This window comes from Solanum dulcamara, chromosome 9, assembly GCF_947179165.1.
Source record: "Solanum dulcamara chromosome 9, daSolDulc1.2, whole genome shotgun sequence".
Taxonomy (NCBI): Eukaryota; Viridiplantae; Streptophyta; class Magnoliopsida; order Solanales; family Solanaceae; genus Solanum; species Solanum dulcamara.
The window spans coordinates 61,971,152-61,989,777 of record NC_077245.1 but is presented as its reverse complement, the minus strand read 5'-3'; the positions used below and the strand labels follow the sequence as shown (position 1 = coordinate 61,989,777).

Below are 18,626 nucleotides of genomic sequence, written 5' to 3'. Positions count from 1 at the left end.
TCTTTTTTCTAAAAGAAAAAACGTATCTGACACTAATACTATATTTTTCCTTTGCTGGTCATTATGGTTTAAAAATTAAGTGGTTGAGTTTTGGAAATCATTCTTGTGATTTTAAATCTATACTCAACTGTTTCTATAGCCTTTCTCCTTGTTCTTTTTATGATTTAGCTCCCCTCAAAAGCGTAACCTGGTGACCCACTTTGAATTAGAAACAGACAAGCAATGGAGACAGTTTATCAATCTGCCTTCCACTAGAAATCTTGGGTTTTAGATACCTGCTTGTTTTAGAAACCTACTTTGTGCTCGAAGTGTTGCCATCATCTCATAAACACTTCACATGAAGCTAATTGGGCTGAAGTTCCTTACTTTATTTGCCACCTCTTTCTATGGGATCATAGCAAACACTTCATACAAAGCTGAATTCTTTGAAGTCCCTCCCTTTCTTTACATATGTCAGTGATGTCTCGTTACTGAATACGATAAAAAGACTAATCAATTCATATACCATATGTGTGTTTGTCTTTTCTTGATCCTTGGCCTGATACCTGTTTTATGTTGATTATTGTTTTATCGAGTACATGGAATTGAGATGAGATGAGTTGAAATGGAGTAACATGGTCAATGTCGATCCACATAGCCGACCCTTACTTGTTCCGGATTTAGATGTAGTTGTTGTATTTTATGTTTTGGTGCACTTACAAGTTGCTCTTCTGTTATATTTTCTAGGAAGCTGGGTTATGCCATTGCCAATTTGGTACTTGAAGGGATTTCTGTTGGGTGTGAGACTTGGGAGGAGGCCGCTGTTATCATTGCTGAAATAAACTCAGTCGAGATGCTTAATCCATTCAACAAACAAGTTGTTTTAAGAACAAGGGTTAGTCTCTGTTAAAGAAGTTAGTAATTCTAAGTGACATGTCCAGATTCACATCAAGAAGATTACTGACTTGATAACAGTTTGAAATCTTTCCTTCTGATATTTTCACAGTGCTCATTTTGTGGTTCATAAATTTAATGGAAAAGGGTCAAAAATGCCCTTGAACTATGTGAAATTAAACAAAAATGTCCTCAGTTAATAGTTTGGTGTAGAAATTCCCTGCCGTCAATAGTTTAGCCCAAAAATGCATTTTGTGCATTTTTGACCTTTATCATCTAGGTGGCTAGTTAATTGTCTCTATGTTTGCTTGTATTTATGCATACACATCACTTGTTGCAACCAATTAAGATTGCATTTGTTTGTAAACTGTTATAACTTGAAATGCTTTGATTAACATAGGTAAATTCTGATGGAGGCAAGCCCAAAATTCATCAACCTTCTCTAAGTTTCCAACTCGAGATGTCGCGTCTAAAACAGGATTCTACTTTATCTGTAAAGGTACTGTCATCTTCTACTCTTTTACAGTATTTAAGTCAGTTACTAACTTTATACTATCACCACAATGTTATGCAGCTTTTATCAGTTATTTAATTATTGAACCGGATGTTTTACAGAGATTGACATTCTATAACTTTGTATAAACAGGCCTCTGTCCAGCCACTTCAAATTACTTGTGATTTAGAATGTTTCAAGAATATTAGGAGACTTTCTTCCCTTTTGGAACATTCTTGTTCTCTGCAGGACAGGGTAAGCATTCAAGCTATTGTGATCTCCGTAAAATTTGATACTTCTTGAGATCTCTAGATAGTCGTCTTATTTCCAATTTGGCCTCCAGGTTAATCCACTGATCACCAAAATTACATTTCTTTGTATAACATACAAGTTACAACTTAAATCATGACATCTTGTTTAGTGGTATTCAACGTCAATGTGTTACATTCATTTGGTAATTTATTTCTGATTGCCTTTATATCATTTTGCATGAATGTTTCTTATCTTAATGAACATCATACAATGGATGTTCTAACAGCGACAGAGAACATCAATTTACTTGGCAATAGGGAGCTAATGCAACAAGAATAAGACTGCAGAAAAGATAAATAAAACAAGTTTGTGAATGGATACAACTACTAATAGAAGTCAAAGACAGCATGTATATAATATTTGTAGAAGCAGAAAATATATAGCTTCTACACTTAACTTTCTCTACTATAACTTTGATACCGGGCACATCTTCTATAAGTTAAGACGTCGAACTAATCAGTTCTTATCTTTTAAAACAAAAATGTAATGTAGCCATAACACTTGGGTGAAGTTTGATGAATTCTAACTCAAATTTTGACTTATATAACTGTTAGAGTCCCACATCGGCGGGTTGAGGGCATTTTTGTCTCCTTATATGGTCTTGGGCAATCCTCCCTTAGCTTATGGGATTGAGTGAGCTCCCAAGATTCATTCTTTAACAATAACTTATAAGTTACATACGAGCATATCCTCAAATGTTAGTTAAGAAAGAAATTTGCTTACTTTGAATCAGAGTAAATAGTTGGCAAAATAGTACTGATGGAGCACTTGGAGCAACTTATCGGAAGTTCGTTAGAATGTTGCTAAAATATTATACCAATTTTTGTGGTAGCATCTCCTTTTTATGGTCATTTTTACAACTTCTTTTGAGGAGATCTTTTTAACTATAATATTTTTACTTAAATCTCCCAAACAAAAGATGTAAAATTGACCAGAATAAGGCGATGCCATTGCAGAAGTTACAGGTAAGGGACCCAATACTATTGGATCATTTACCTTATTGAAATGTTGTGTCGCTAAAACAATCTTTTGCAATAGACATTGGCGTCGGACGATCACTAGAAAGAGGCATCATGACTTCAAAATTATCAAAGGAAATGAGACATACACTGCTGGGATAGTCGGTGAGAATGAGAGTGTCATCGGAATGGTTACTTAGAAAAGAAGCAATGCCAGAACAGTCACCAGAAAAGAGAAAAGTGAAATCATAAAAAAGGATAATTTTAGACAGCCAGATTGCTGACGGATGCTTTACGTCTCTACCAAAATTGTAGATGCTTTGATATCATGTTAGGAAAATAAAAAAGAGAGGAGAGACATTGATGATTTGATGAATGTATAATCAAATTATAGATGTCAAAACACAATACCGATGACATTTTTTCAATGGGGGATGATATTCAACTTTAAAATTGTATTATAACTCTAAAAACTTTCTAATACCTAAACTAGTTGTTACATTGTTTAAATAATGCAAGGCTTTACATGCTTGATGATGTTGTGACTTGATAGTGTTCGGTGTTTCAGATTCTGTCATCCATCAACAGAATTGAAAATATGAATGCACGACTTCAGACTAAAATTGAGTAAGTATATCGAGCAAGCTCATCTATCTAGTAGATCTTCTTGCCTCCTACTCAAAGACATGGATTTTACTTTTATATGCGATATGATTATACTGATACAAATCAATTTGATATATATGATAATTCTGCTTCCCTGCTGCTCTTCCTATGTTTTATGTTTCTCCACAGGCATGTCTTATCAAATCGCAAGACTGTTACATGGAATGTCCATATATTGGGTATCACCATCCTTGTTCCTGGTGGAGATGCAAATTCTGACATACCGAAAATGGTAATTCTTCTATGCCATTGTTGGTGCATTATGCCCATTCCCCTATTATTTGTCTACCCAATGTCTTTCAGCTCTTCACTTGCTCCAGGGATTTCCTCCTACCTTGTTATTCTTTCCAGGTCCAAAGCAGCTCATATTCTCTATTCAAGTTGGGTAGATTCGATTTGCAATCCCAATCACATGTATATTTGTGTTCTGTTCCCTAAATGAAGTTGTAGTTTATCTTAACTATGCAAAGTATGCTGGGTTCTTATATGAATAGTTACTGGTGTTCCTTCTTATATATATATATATATATAATTTCATTTTTTACCTGATTATCTAATAATTTTGCTTCAGCTTGGCATCTAATAATCTCACTTGTACAGTGTGTAGTGTAGATATTTCAACTGGAAAAATAACTTCTCAGTTGGGTGTATTGAAAAAATAGGGCAAATTATGCAAATGTCAGCCCATAACCTTTACTTACCATCTTTTTAGCCCAATTTTTTAATTTACGTAAAATGGCCATTCGGCGATAATTTTTTTCTAAAAAAATGGCCACCCAGCTTATGCATCTTCTTCTTCCTTCTTCTACTGCTGTTTCTTCCTTCTTCTTCTCCTTCTTTAAAATTCGATGTACCGCAAACATGAATCGTTTTGAGCAAATTATATATCAAAAGATTCGAAACATCGAGAGGATTTTATATCTATAGTTTGGGAGTGTGTTTAAAGGAGATTTTGAGCTGGTCGGAATTGAATAGTCAGTACATAAATCATGTATAATTAAACTATATTCAATTTTTTGAGAGTATCATAATGTATAGTTAGTGTATAGCTCGTGTATAGGTAAGTTATATTCAGCTTTTTGATTGTATCATAATGTGTATTAAATGTATACTATCTATGACTTTTGGCCTTTTTTTTTTATGTAAATAAAAACATGGCTATATTTGTTGTAAACTAATTACTTAATTGTATATATTTGAAACTGACCCGATAAATTATTGGGGTACCCGTTACCCTCCAGTAATTTTATTGTGATCCATTATACTTGCATAGTGTGCTTGACCAATTTATGATCGAGACATAGAAGGCTTCATTATTTTCATGTAATTAGTGCATTTTCAGTGGTCTAAAAGTTCTAATTTGGGCAGGTACTGGAAGCAGGGGAATTGACCTTTGGGTCTAAAGGTGACAGAGATACTTTATTTGCATCACCTCTTTGCACTAGCAATGTTGTCTTGGGTTGTCAGCTTCAAGATCTCTATGATCACTTCGAGATTAAAATTAGTGATCTTGAGGTTAGTCATTTGCACTTTGATATTCAACTTACTCGTATGATGTAAGCTAAGTGATTCTGTGCTGCAGGTCAAACTTTTGACTTCAAACTCCTCTAATGCTATCCCCCTTCTGGAGAAACTTTGTACCAATATCAACTTGACATTGTGCATTATTGCTGATGAATCAGTGTTTAAAAATTGCGAGGTAAGTGAATCATTTTCATGACTATTTTTTCTATATGTTGTGATAGCAATTTAATTTTTGGTTTCCAAGAGTCTTTTACTTTTCTCTTGAAATCATAGGCTCTTTAATTCTTAAGCCTTAATTTGTTGTTGTGGTATTGAAATTGATGGATATTGCTAGTGGTGCAAGGATCTAATTTAGTTGATAATGTTTTTTGCCTCTATGTTCTTGACTGATAAAAAGGAAAAAGTTTGACTGCTAAATGTACAGATTAATTATTTTACCTTTAAGTTAATTGTTTTTCTTGTCCTCAAGATACTAAAGATGCTTCTTTTCCTTCTCCTGCATTGGGTGGCCCAATTCAATGTGGGACAGAAGAAGAGCTAATGATCCACACTATTCAGTTTAAATTGGGAAAGCATGTCGACTCCAACTTAACCTTTTGCTTTTTCACTACGATAATTGATAGAAGATCTATTAAATCTCATGTTATCTTTATCCTGAACTACTTTACTCTTCCAGGAATAGGTCAATAAAATATAAACATAGAAGAAATGTATATTTGCTTTAATTTTAAGAATGCATATTATCAAATTTCTCAACAATTCTAGACTTTTATTTAAATATCGGAAAATGCTTAAAAGTGCCCTTAAACTATGTGAAATTGAACAAAAATGTCCTCTGTTAACAGTTTGCTCCAAACTTGCCCCTATTGTTACCTTTGGGTCAAAAATGCCCTTTTCCTCATAAAAATATTGTTTCTTTTCTTGTTAAACATATTATTTTCTAACTAAAATATTACTTTTAAAGAACTTTTTTCTTATTTTTTCTTTTAAAATCCCTTTAACTAATATAACGTAGAAAGTAATCTTTTTTCTTCTTAATCTCCTTTTATCAATTAAAATAGAATTACCCTATATACTTTTTAAACTAATAATATTGGTTATATATATATATATGATCCTATTAACTTCATCGTTAATTTTCATTTATATAATGATTAAAAAAAAATCCCAATACAATATTTTCTTATTTCTTATTCTTTTCCGAATTCAAGTAGGATAAACATTTGCTTATATATTCCTTGATTTTAAATTTAACAAAAAAAGGGTTAACAATAACTCCATCGACGATATTTAAAGATATTTTGTGACTTGTAGCAATGCAATAATTTTTTGTGTTTTGTGGCATTATGATTGTTGTATCTTAACTTTAAAATTAAGGATTATATTAGCAAATGTTTATCCTTCTTTAATTAAAAAAATATTAAGAAATTAAAATATTTTCTCTTTATTAGAATTTTATCATTACTTAAATGAAAAATTAATGATGGATTACTATTATCTTATATATATGATAATTAATGATGAGTTACAATATTTTTATTAGGAAAAAAATGTGCTTAAAAAGAAAAGAAATAATATGTTTTTAACGAAGTGGGTATTTTTGACCCAAAAATAACTATTGGGTCATATTTGGATCAAAGTATTGGCAGCAGGGGCATTTTTGGATCAAAGTATTGACAGTAGGGACATTTTTGGACCAAATAACTGAAGATATTTTTGTTCAATTTCGCATAGTTTAAGGGCATTTTGGATCCTTTTCCGTTTAACTACTAAATGTGTATCATTTAAAGTTTCTCAATTTTGGGTATTGTATATGGCCAATTTTGCACCCATGTTTATGAATTTAAAAACATTTACGTGGTAAATTTTTTAGAGGTGTCTGTTTTACTAGTTTTCTTTACGTTAGGACGGTTTATCCTTCTTTCATTCAAATCTTAAGAACTCTAGCTTATTACAAGATTCTTTCCTTAATTTTAGGGTTTTGACCCATAAGTAATATTGTTGATAACAATCCTTCTGCATTTGGGGTACTTCGTTATATATATTAAAGATGATGAGATGTACTGTCATTGGTTTGCAAAGTGGATTATTAGATTATATACAAGATACCCCAGACAGGTAGTTCTGATTTTCCTGCCAAAATAGCGACAATTTGACCCATAAAGGATTTCTTATGCTAGATATTTCCTTCATCATTAATATGTTACCAGTTTCAAAAAGAAAAAAAAAGTTCCTTCATCATTAATCATTTTTCTGTTTAAAATCTTTACTCTCAAACTATGTCATATCTACATGTGTCCACCGACTCGCATGTCATTTTTTTTTTTGGTTGGGATGATAAATAATTCTATTCATGTGGGGAATGGAAATGAAAGAAATCTAAGCTGCACCTAGAGTGGTGGTCTCCCAACATATATTGCTGGCGAACAGATGTAAAAAGAGGCTGGGTTTGGATCCGTTGGATGGGTGTCCCACTTACTGGTATCATGAAGTGTTCGAGGAGATGGGAGATTTCTGTGGGGCTAGATTGAGACTGAAGAGGAAACATCTTTGCAAAATGATTTTAGATGGGCCACGATCAAAGGGAAAGGAGACGGTGTTAACATACCCAAGGAGGTAGAAGTGGAATGTGATGGAATTTATAGAATCCTAATCTAGTGTGAAATTCCGGAACAGGTGCTCGTCAATGAAGGTGCTGAGAAGAGTCTATAGAACCTATGTGATGGAACAGGTGGTACAGTCTTTGACTTTTGTGTTGCTCATGTGGTCTTGTCGGTTAATGCCCCAAATTCCAAAAATGATACACGTGAGCTAGGTTTAGACTCTTCTCCATTATGGGCCTGCCCAATTTTCTACTGAAGCTGAATAAATATTGCTTAGAGATTCGAGGGTGCATAATATTCAAAAGCCATGTCATAAAAAGATAATTGTCAGAATCCCATAGTTAGGGTCAGCCATGCCGGGTGCTTTCTTTTCTCCAGTTATATACCCAATCAATTTCTTAGATTTGATAAAAAATATGCAAGACCTTGACCAAACAAGGGACGTACCTGCATCATCTAATTTTACAACATTGATTTTGAGACTGAAGTATTATCTACCATCTTTGTATCCTCCGTTGAAGAAATAATGGTCCAAAACAATTTTCAAATTTGGAAAATAGAAATTCTCAATCTGGACTTGTTCTTCCTTGTTTTTCCTTGTTTCTCCTCCCTTGTTCTTCTCTCTTAAGCCGAGGGTCTTTCGGAAACAGCCGCCCTACCTTTTAAGGTGGGGGTTAGGTCTGCGTACACTCTACCCTCCCCAGACCCCACATGGTGGGATCACACTGGGTTCGTTGTTGTTGTTGTTGACTTCAATGATAAGGAAAGACAACAAGCTTTCAGATCTGCACTTCATTAAGGAAGAACAGTAGATCTCGCCGGAAAAGGAAGCTGGTACACTAGAGTATCACTTCCAGTAATTGAAAAATGATGAAACTGAGATGGCTAGGCTCAAATTTAGTTGGCGCGTGAGAACGATGCGTAGCTGAAGTTGGAGCTTTCAATGGCGCGTGACGAGGTCTTCGACAGAGCTGCTGACTGGTTTTTTGTTGCCTGGAGGTAGAGGACACCTGTGTTGTTGGTATTTTATGTAAGACACTGTTCGAGAGATAATTGAGGGACAGCTTGTTTAGGTCACGAAAAAATTGCTCAAAGGAGGTTACTCAATCTCGTGCTACAAATATGGCACCAGTGTTGTAGAGGGAGAAAACTCATCTCAAATAGGCAACAATGGCTCTGTTACAATGAAGATTACAAGAAAAAGAAAATCTTTTTTGTATTTCTTGATGATCTTTACATACCATGAATGAGTGCTTATACATTGAGTCCTAAGACTAAATAAGGAAAGACAATCAATTACAATATTCTAGAATTAATCTACTCCTATAATTAAGCTACAAAATCTCCACTCAATTAAACATAGAGACATCTAACTAGAACTCTCAGTAAGAAATTGAAGACTCATCATTACCAACCCTTCTACAATGTCACACAGCCATAAACAACTTGAGGATCCATTGTAACAACAAAACAATTGATATGATTCATTACTCTGTGTTTGTATTACTGCATACAAATTATGGCTTGTGTGAGGCTTGTTTGGAGTTCCATGTATTAGCTAGAGACTATAGGGGAGGTGCTTCTGGGATGGAAATGGAAATCCAGAAGCACGAAAAGGAGAGCATGGGAAGTAGCTCTTCTAGCATTCATATGGACACTATTGAAAATTAGAATTAGGCAAGCATGTAAATGGGTGGAAACTCTAGATTACAAATTAGTGGATTATCTTCTTTTCCGAATTTGGTAAAGCATTTTCTATGTTCCTGTTAATGTTCATCATTGTATGCTTTTTTTTTAGAGAATCATGGCTTTTGTAAGATGCTTGATGTTGAAGTACCATCATCTCTGAATCTACATTCAAAATCATGTGGTGCTTTTATGATTGACAAACTATGTACAAGAGACAATTTATATGAAGACAAAAGACTAAAGAATGAAGAATGAAGTTTCAAACACCAAGGCTTCACGGAGATATATCTCTAAGTAGAAGTGAAGAAGTTAGCAAAACTGTCAGAGGAACTCATTAAATAATATGTTTCTCCGGGGCAACTTGGGAGACTATCAAGGATGAAGTTTTTTCACATGTGCAGTAGGAATCATTGGAGAATTGTAATACGGGAGAATTCAATTTGACGAGGAACTGAAATTCTATACATGGAAAATTATCATACATAATGCACATGGAATTAGCTTGTAAATAGGAGAAAGAAGCTGACGCATGAAATGTTTCAAACCAAGTCAAACTAGAATTGGATTCTTTGGAAGTCTCGACCCAATTTATGTTTGGATTGGAAAACTACATGGTGACTATTTACTCCTAGATAAACAACTTTGGAGTTTGTCCACACCCAAAGAGTGAGACGTCAAAGTGAAAAGAGTTCCACACAAAGAGTTCCGAAGAAGAAGTTGTTGCTACAACGAAAGAACCTGTTCCTATCAAGATTTATCCATACAGTTATTGAGTCGTAATAGCTAGTTTCTTTATGTTGGGTCCAAGATAATATCTTGATTATTTTCTTAGTTGATTGTATTAAGTGTTTTTTATGTCCGTAAGGGGCTCTATTGACAGGATTGAGTCATTGAAGAAGAAGAGTAGAGAGGGTAGAGGTTGGGAACTATTCCTTGGGGTTTACAAGAGCAGTTGTAAACCTTAAATTTGGCTCGAGTTTAGTGGAAGAGCTTGTGTAAATCCTACAGAGATGGGTCGTGGTTTTTGCCTCCCTTAAGCAAGGAGTTTTCCACGCTAAATACTTGTGTTGATAAACTATTTGCAATTTACCTTCTAGCATAAATGCTCAAAGAATATAGTTTTTTGAGTACTTAGATCACAACCAAACTAACACTTGACCTTTTATATAGACTTTGTGTGTGTCGATTCCTTATTGGATAGATGCGATTTTACTTTAAAAGAAGAGGAAGGTCACATGTTATTTTGATAAGGTATTGAAAATTGTAGGAAAATTATCTCTTTAGATAAATTCAAGGCCTTGAATATTTGATGCAACTTTATGTGTAATATGTATGTACATATAGTGGTGGGTTGTGTATTGTAAGAAGATAAGAGTTTGAGAGAGAACTCAACTTGGTTATTCCCACAAGCTATTGGGTTTAAATAGCTAAGTATACATGTCCTAAAAAGGAAAGGAAATCAATACCTAATTAAAATATGAGTAAATCAAGCTACCTACTATACACATATGCTATAGAATATTCCTAGAATTCTAACACTCCACCTCAAGCTGTGGTGCATACAAATTATATGTACCAAGCTTGTTACATATATAACTTGTTTTGGGATCGGTTAGGGACTTGGTGAATATGTTGCAAATTGATCACTTGACCGCACGAACCTTCCGACGATGTCTCATGAGAGTACATTTTCTCTGACAAAATTACAATGAATTTATATGTGTTTGGTCCTCTCGTGAAATACTAGATTTGATATAATGTGAAGTGCAGCTTGATTATCACACACAAATTCCATTCCTTTAGAATCTCCAAATTTCAACTCCTTCGGTAGTTGCTTGATCCATATGAGTTCACATGTTGCCACTGCCATAGCTCGATATTTTGGTTCCGCACTAGTTCTAGCAACCCCATTTTGTTTCTTACTTTTCCAAGACACCAAATTCCCCCAACTAGAACACAATATCCAGAAGTGGATCGTCTGTCAGAGGGTGACCCTACCCAATCTGCATCTAAATATCCAACAAATTTTTCATCTCCTTGGTCTTCGTAAAGGTCCTTTTCTTGGAGCAGATTTTATTTATCAAAGAATGCGAGTAACTTCATTCTAATGACTACCACAAGCAGAATTCAACAACTGACTTACGAAACTAACCGAGAAGGTAATATCAGATCGAATCACTGTGAGATAATTCAACTTTTTAACCAGTCTTCTATATCTTCCTGTATCACTAAGAGGCTTCCCCTGACTGGGTAGGTTTTAACATTTGAATCCATTGGAGAATCAATAGGTCTACAATTTGTCGCCCATGTCTCTTCAAGAATATCAAGTGCATACTTTCTTTGTGAAATGGCAGTTCCTAATTCAGATTGAGCAATCTCAATGCCCAAGAAGTACCTCAATCGACCAGGATCCTTCGTTTGAAAGTGCTAGAAAGGGTGATGTTTTAGTTTGGTAATTCCCTCACCATTATTGCCTGTGATAACTATGTCATCAACATACACTACCAAATACATGCACAAACCTGGAATAGAGTGACAATAGAACACAAAATGATCAACTTCACTTCACACCATTTCAAACTCTTGAATAACATGCTCGAGGAGACTGCTTCAGGCCATAGAGTGTTCGTCGTAGTTTGCACACCATGTTACTAGACTCCCTTGACCAACAAAACCAGGTGGTTGCTTTATATGTACCTCATCTTCGAGATCTCCACGGAGGCAGGCATTTTTAATATCCAACTGGTAAAGAGGCCAATGATGAACCACAACCATAGATAAAAAGAGGCGGACTGAAAGTATCACCTTAGTCAAGACCAAAAAATGTGTATAACCCTTGGCCACTAGTAGAGCTTTTAGGCGATCAATCTATCCATCGCGGCCAACCTTCACTGTATATACCCAACAACAGCCAACTGTAGATTTATCTGGAGGTAGAGGAACAAGCTCCCAAGTACCAATTGAGTGTAAGGTAAACATCTCTTCAATCATAGCTTATTGCCAGCCTGGATGAGAAAGAGTTTCACTTGTAGTCTTAGGAATAGACATAGATGATAGTGATGATATAAGGGTGGAATGGGTTAGTGGAAAATGATGATAGCTCAAACAAGAATCGATACGATGCGGGTTATGAGTAGAGCGATTACTTTTTCGAGTGGCAATGGAAGGACTCTATGTAGACAAGTCCTCAGCAGGCAACAATTCCGGTGGCGGGCCTGAATCAACTGGGCGCGAACGACGAGGATAGGTTAATAGTGGTGGAGGTGTAAAGGATGAAGATGGAGTTATAGGAGATGATGTGGAAGGATAGACTATGGCAGGATCCCCAAAAGATGGAACTGGTAGAACCTCAAAATGCCTAATTGTTTAGTAGAAGAGGATGTAAAGTAGAACTGACCTTCAAAAATAAGTAACATTAGTAGACATAGTGTATCGTTGGAGGTCGGGTGAGAAGCATCGATATCCCTTCTGTACCCTTGAATATAACCGAGAAAGATACATTTCAGAGCACGAGGAGCAAATTTGTCTTTTCCTGGATTGTGTATATGGACAAAGCATGTGCTCCCAATGACGCATGGTGGAAGAGAGAATAAGGTTGACAAAGCATGTGCTCCCAATGACGCATGGTGGAAGAGAGAATAAGGTTGACAAAGCATGTGCTCCCAATGACGCATGGTGGAAGAGAGAATAAGGTTGACTGGGGAAACAAAACAGAGTGCGGTACTTGATTTTGAATAGCAGAGAAGACATACGGCTAATCAGTTAACAATAGGTGAGCACTGCCCCCTAAAAACGCAAAGGAATATTTGTTTGTATGAGAAGAGTGCGTGCAATCTCAATAATATGCCTATTTTTTCTCTTTGCAATCCCATTTTGTTTTGCAGTGTAAGGAGACGATGTCCGATGAAGAATTCCATGGGTAGACATAAATTGTTTAAAATGGGATGATAAATATTCACGTGCATATCACTATGGAAAGTGCGAATAGCAACACCAAATTGATTTTTTATTTCAGCACAAAAAGTTTGAAATATGAAAAATAATTCAAAACGATCTTTCATTAAGAACATCCAAGTGCACCTTGAGTAATCATCAATGAAAGTAACCGAATACTTAAAACCCAATTTAGAACTGACTCTACTAGGACCACAAATATCAGAATGAATTAAATGAAAAAGAGACTGCACGATTATTAGGACTACGTGGAAAAGTAGTTCGGGTGTGCTTCTTCAATTGACATGGCTCACAATCTAACTGAGACAATTTGGACAAACTAGGTACCATCTTTTGAAGTTTGGATAAACTAGGGTGTCCCAATTGTCTATGGATTAAATCTAGAGGGCTTGACACTGAACAAGCTGTAGGGGATCTGTGAGAATTGAGATAATAAAGTCCATCTGATATTCTTACTCATGCCCTTTGCCAATCATCCTTCCCGTACTGAGGCAGTGTATAACAAAGAAGTCACTAAATATTAGATGAATCAATTTAAAGCCTTAGCCAAACGACTTATTGACAGGAGGCTAAAGGGACAACCGGGAACAAGAAGAACATTATTTAGAGTCAAGGAAGGTAAGGGATTGGCTTTACCGACTCCAGCTGCCATGGTCTGAGAACCATTAGCTAATGTATTAGTGGGAAGGGGCTAAGAGTAAGTAATATTAAACAATAAAGATTTGTTATCAGAAATGTGGTCAGAAGCGCCAAGGGCCAAGTGTGGTGGACTGTGAGATACGGGCAACATGATTAACAAGATTACCAACTTGGGCAACGGAAACTATTGATGAAGATGTCTGCCTACTCGCCTGATACTGAAGGAAGTCATTGTATTCTATCTCAGACAAAGTGAACAATTGATTGGTTGAATTACCAGTATATTTAGTTTGAGCAACATGAGCATTCTTTGGTTTACCATGTAAAGAGTAGCACACATCACGGGTATGACTCAATTTGTTACAATAGCCACATCTTGGTCGTTGTTTCCCATACTGGCCTCCATGTCGATTTCCCGTTTGAAATGCAGTTTAAGATGCTAAGGCCTCATTTGTTTCCGATTAAGACGTCTGAATCTGAATAAATATCTGATTATTAAGATGCGCATTAAGATCTAGATGTCTAGATCTAAATACATATTTGAATATTGAGATGTGGTCTCTAGATCTGAACACTGAATATTAAGACTGTTTGTTTTCAATATTTGAATGTGCATATTAAATTAAATATTGTATCAATAAAATATTATAAAAATGTCATTTCAACCTAAAAATATTACTTTTTGATAAAAAATATTTTTAAAAATATTTATATTTGATTGAAAAAATATAATAGATAATATGATATATAAATTAAAATTATATATCAGTATAAAAATTATTATAACGTGTTTTTTTTAAGAATTCAACATCAATATCTTTTCTTAAAAAAATTATCCAACTAATCAAATAATAAAGAAGGTTTCACATTATCAACGCCTAACATATATTCTAGCTAATTAGAAAAATTAAAGAATTTCTATTTTTTTGCTTATGAGCCTTTAGCGTCATCCATGCTTTTTGTAGCTGTCACTTTCACAAAATACGTCATTCATGCTTTTTTGTAGTTATCACTTTCACAAAATATACTAATAATTGTACTGTATAATGGTTCTTCTCATCCAAGGCCATCTAATTTTACTATATAATGGTTCTTCCCATCCAAAAAGGCCATCTAATTTTTCCTTTCATTCTTCAAAGCAATTTTTACTATTTTTTAATCAATAACTCTCAAGTAGTACTCATCTTCTCATCAATTGGAACAATTTCCAATTGAGACGAAGAGATTTTTCTTTTCATCCCTAAACCTTTCTTTCAGTCAAAACTGAAGATTGGGATGTAGAATTATTAAGAACTCCATCATTCTTGTCACCAAGTAGATCTTCAACTCCATCAGTGTATCTATATCTATAGTAGTAGATACAGAAGAGACACTAAGACGGGGATTGATACAACTTGGACTCCAACTATGAACTCCTGATGCATGAGAACCTTCAAAAAGTTTTGTACACAAATCTGGAAAGGGTAGAGGTGAAGTAGTCTTGACTAACATTAATACACCCCAAAAAATTGTTAATATAAAAATTACTTGTAAAGATTATGAAAATTTCTAGTTCAAAGAGAAAGAATTGGTGTTTGGTTGAGAAAAGAGAGGAAGAAAATTTGTAGTGAGAGAGAATAAAGCGTGCAAAGAGAGAGAAAAGCGACGAGTGATTATTCTAAAGCGTATTAAATAAGTCTGAATGATGTTAAGACTCTCCTACTAATCAGACTCATTATGATCTTTACAGATCCATTAAGAGGCTTTTTAAAAAAAGAAACATATGGACTTGAATGATTAAAATTCAGAGTTAAAAACCAAACACACTTAATGGGCTGAATGTGAATGATTAAGATTCAGACCTCCATTAAGTGCAAATAAATTAGGCCTAAGTCAGAAGGATCTGCAGGTGGTACCGGATGACGAGACGAGATATAGGTGGTGCAACTAGTCGTAACAATCGAGCGATCATGTCGTCCACAACAGGAAAAGTAGAGCTAGCCAAAATTTGACCTTGCACTGAGTCAAGATCAGATGGAAGTCGAGCAAGCGTAACAACTAGAAACATCTTTTGATGTTGCTCCAACTATTTTTCAACACTTGGAGTGGCGTGCATTAACTCATTAAATTTTTCCATAACTTCCTGAACCTGTCCAAGATAAGTTGACATATCCGAGTCCTTTTTTTTAAGGTTAGTCAACTGAGATATCACATTATAAAAACGGGATATGTCATTTGTGCATAGCCCACAAGCCTTTTCCCATACTAAGAAGGAAGTTTGGAATGGCCGGAACAATGGCATCAACTTTTAATCAATAGATTTCCACAACAGACTAGGCAATTGAGCATCAATCTTCTCCCATTCGCCCCTATCTTTTTCAGTAATATCCTTTGTCTGTGTAACCAAGTAATCCTGAATACCTTGCACCATGATTGAACAAAGGAGGACAAAGATAAATAGTTTTCACTACTTGTCAAAGGTTTTGTGGTAATGCCATGGTTTGGGTTGCGGAAACCCACATATTTAGTACTAAACATATCGGATTCGAGAGACATGAAAAAGCAAATCTATTAGTGTCCAAAAATAAAGTAAATTCTGGAAAAAACCTGAAGAATAGATTTGGACAAATGGAAAAATGTTTGCTGTCTCATCGGAAAAAGTTACCTGGAAAAAATATAATCTGTTGGGAAAATGGATGAAAAACACCATGCCGCGAGGATTCCGATCGTAATAGTGGTACTGGTATATATGCAATGCTCCTGGAGAGTGTCGGAATCACGGAACGGTGGAGGTTTTGCTGGAAAAAAGATCTTATTATTCTTGTTTTCTCACTAAACAAAGCTCTTATACCATGTGAGAAGACAAGAGTTTGAGAAAGAACTCAACTTGATTATTCCCATAAGCTATTGGGGTTTAAATAACTAAGTATACATGTCCTAAAAAGGAAAAGTAATCAATACCTAATTAAATAGGAGTAAATCTAGGAGTTAATCAAGCTACCTACAATATTTACACATATGCTATAGAGTATTTCTAGGATTCTAATAACTACAATAGGATCTATGAAATTGAAGATTACATGCTGTTAGAATAGGAATAGGAACAAGAATAATATATACAATCCTACTTAGAATAGTTATAGGAATAAGAATAGTATATAGAATCCTACTTGAAAAAGCATTGTAATGTAGTGTTCTAGTTGGAAAAGGAGTCTAATGTAGTGCCTATATAAATAGGGTGTCAATTTAATAATATAGATAGACAATTCAATAATATTCCTCTCCAATATTTCTCACATGGTATCAAAGCTTCTACTATCCTAGTAGAGAATTAAAAAAAAACTTCTGCATTCCGCGGGCGGTTATAACACATATAGCGACTCGTCTGGCCAATGATTATGTTAGCAAAAGTTGGGGCAATATTATATGCATGAAAAATAGTCAAGCTGAGAATGACTGATTTGAGAAGCATCCGAGACAAAGAAAGTAGCACCGAGCCATCTATCCAGTGACTACTTTCTCATATCTGATTTGTGTAGCAATGTGCATCTTTCCGTTACTACTTTATCATACCTTATTGGTGTAGCACCGTGTCATCTTTCCGCTGACTACTTTCTTATATTTGATTTGCGTAGCATCGTGCATCTTTTTGGTGACTAATTTCTCATATGTAATTTGTATAGCACCATGCCATCTTTCCGGTGACTATATTTTCATATTTGATTTGCATAGCATTGTGCATTTTCTCGGTGATTACTTTCTCATATCTGATTTGTGTAGCAGTATGCATCTTTCAAGATTACTTTCTCATATTTGATTTGCATAGTTTCATGCCTTTTTTCGGCAGCTCCTCTGATGTGACTTATGTAGTTTCAATTTTCGTCAATGTTGTGCAAAATCCAACACCACCTCAAGGTCTAGCAACTTTCGATGACCAAAGTCCAACCAGCATCGCCGGTCGCAGATCCTTCACGTGTGGCTAGGTCTAGGGATCTAGCGACTGCGTGAGTACCACGCGCTGGTGCGTGAGCCTATCCGATCAGTTTTCTGGTGACTTTCTTGTTAAATGTCAACTCGCCTCTTGATTTCAAGACGATTCATATATTTTATACTAGATTTTAAGTACTTTCTAGAAACCGCTGCACTATGAAGAAGTCTATATGGAGCAACAACCTTGTTTTTTTTCTAAAGGGGAGTTTAGTGTGTATGTTGGTAGCCTTGTATGTTGATTCACATGTTACTCTAGGGTCTAAAGCAATCTTCTCGAGCTTGATTTAGGAAGTTCAGCAAAATAATTCAGGAGTTTGGCATGACTTGTAGTGGAGCTGATCACTCTTTGTTTTATCGACATTCTACATCAAATCCAGTATTTCATGAGAGGACTAAGCAAATTGAGATTGATTGTGTCTTTTTCGGAGAAAAGATACTCTCCAGGGATATTGTTACAAAATTTGTGAAGTCAAGTGATCAACTTGTAGATCTCTTCACCAAGTCCCTCACCTGTCTTTGTATTAATTACATCTGTAACAAGCTTGGTACATATGACTTGTATGAACCAGCTTGAGGGGGGGGGGGTGTTAGAATAGAAATAGGATTAAGAATAGTATATACAATCCCACTTAGAATAGGAATAGGAATAAGAATAGTATATAGAATCCTACTTGAAAAAGGATGGTAACATAGTGTCCTAGTTTAATAAGGAGTTTAATTTAGTGTCTATATAAATAGGGTCTCAATGTAATAATGTATATGCACAACTCAATAATATTCCTCTCCAATATTTCTCACATATGCGATGACCGAATGATAACAAAAAGAAAAGGCTTACCCCATGCATGAAGTGTTCTCTGGCTGCTGTAGTCATAGGGAGAGAACGGCATATAATGAACATTAATTTCCTTTACATTGCCACAAAGAGACTGTATCCATGCCTTA

At 35.1% G+C, this 18,626-nt stretch overlaps 1 protein-coding gene across 4 annotated transcripts in view; it reads left to right on the top strand.

Annotated features, from left to right (window-relative positions):
* LOC129903848 (uncharacterized) overlaps positions 1–18,626 on the top strand; it is a 106,339-nt gene that overhangs the window by 52,950 nt on the left and 34,763 nt on the right. For all 4 annotated transcript variants that reach the window (XM_055979363.1, XM_055979362.1, XM_055979364.1 and 1 more), the window contains 7 exons: positions 727–874; positions 1,274–1,372; positions 1,520–1,621; positions 3,206–3,264; positions 3,433–3,535; positions 4,672–4,818; positions 4,886–5,002. In XM_055979363.1, coding sequence (XP_055835338.1) covers positions 727–874; positions 1,274–1,372; positions 1,520–1,621; positions 3,206–3,264; positions 3,433–3,535; positions 4,672–4,818; positions 4,886–5,002 — 775 coding nt within the window. The remainder of the gene's footprint in view (positions 1–726; positions 875–1,273; positions 1,373–1,519; positions 1,622–3,205; positions 3,265–3,432; positions 3,536–4,671; positions 4,819–4,885; positions 5,003–18,626) is intronic.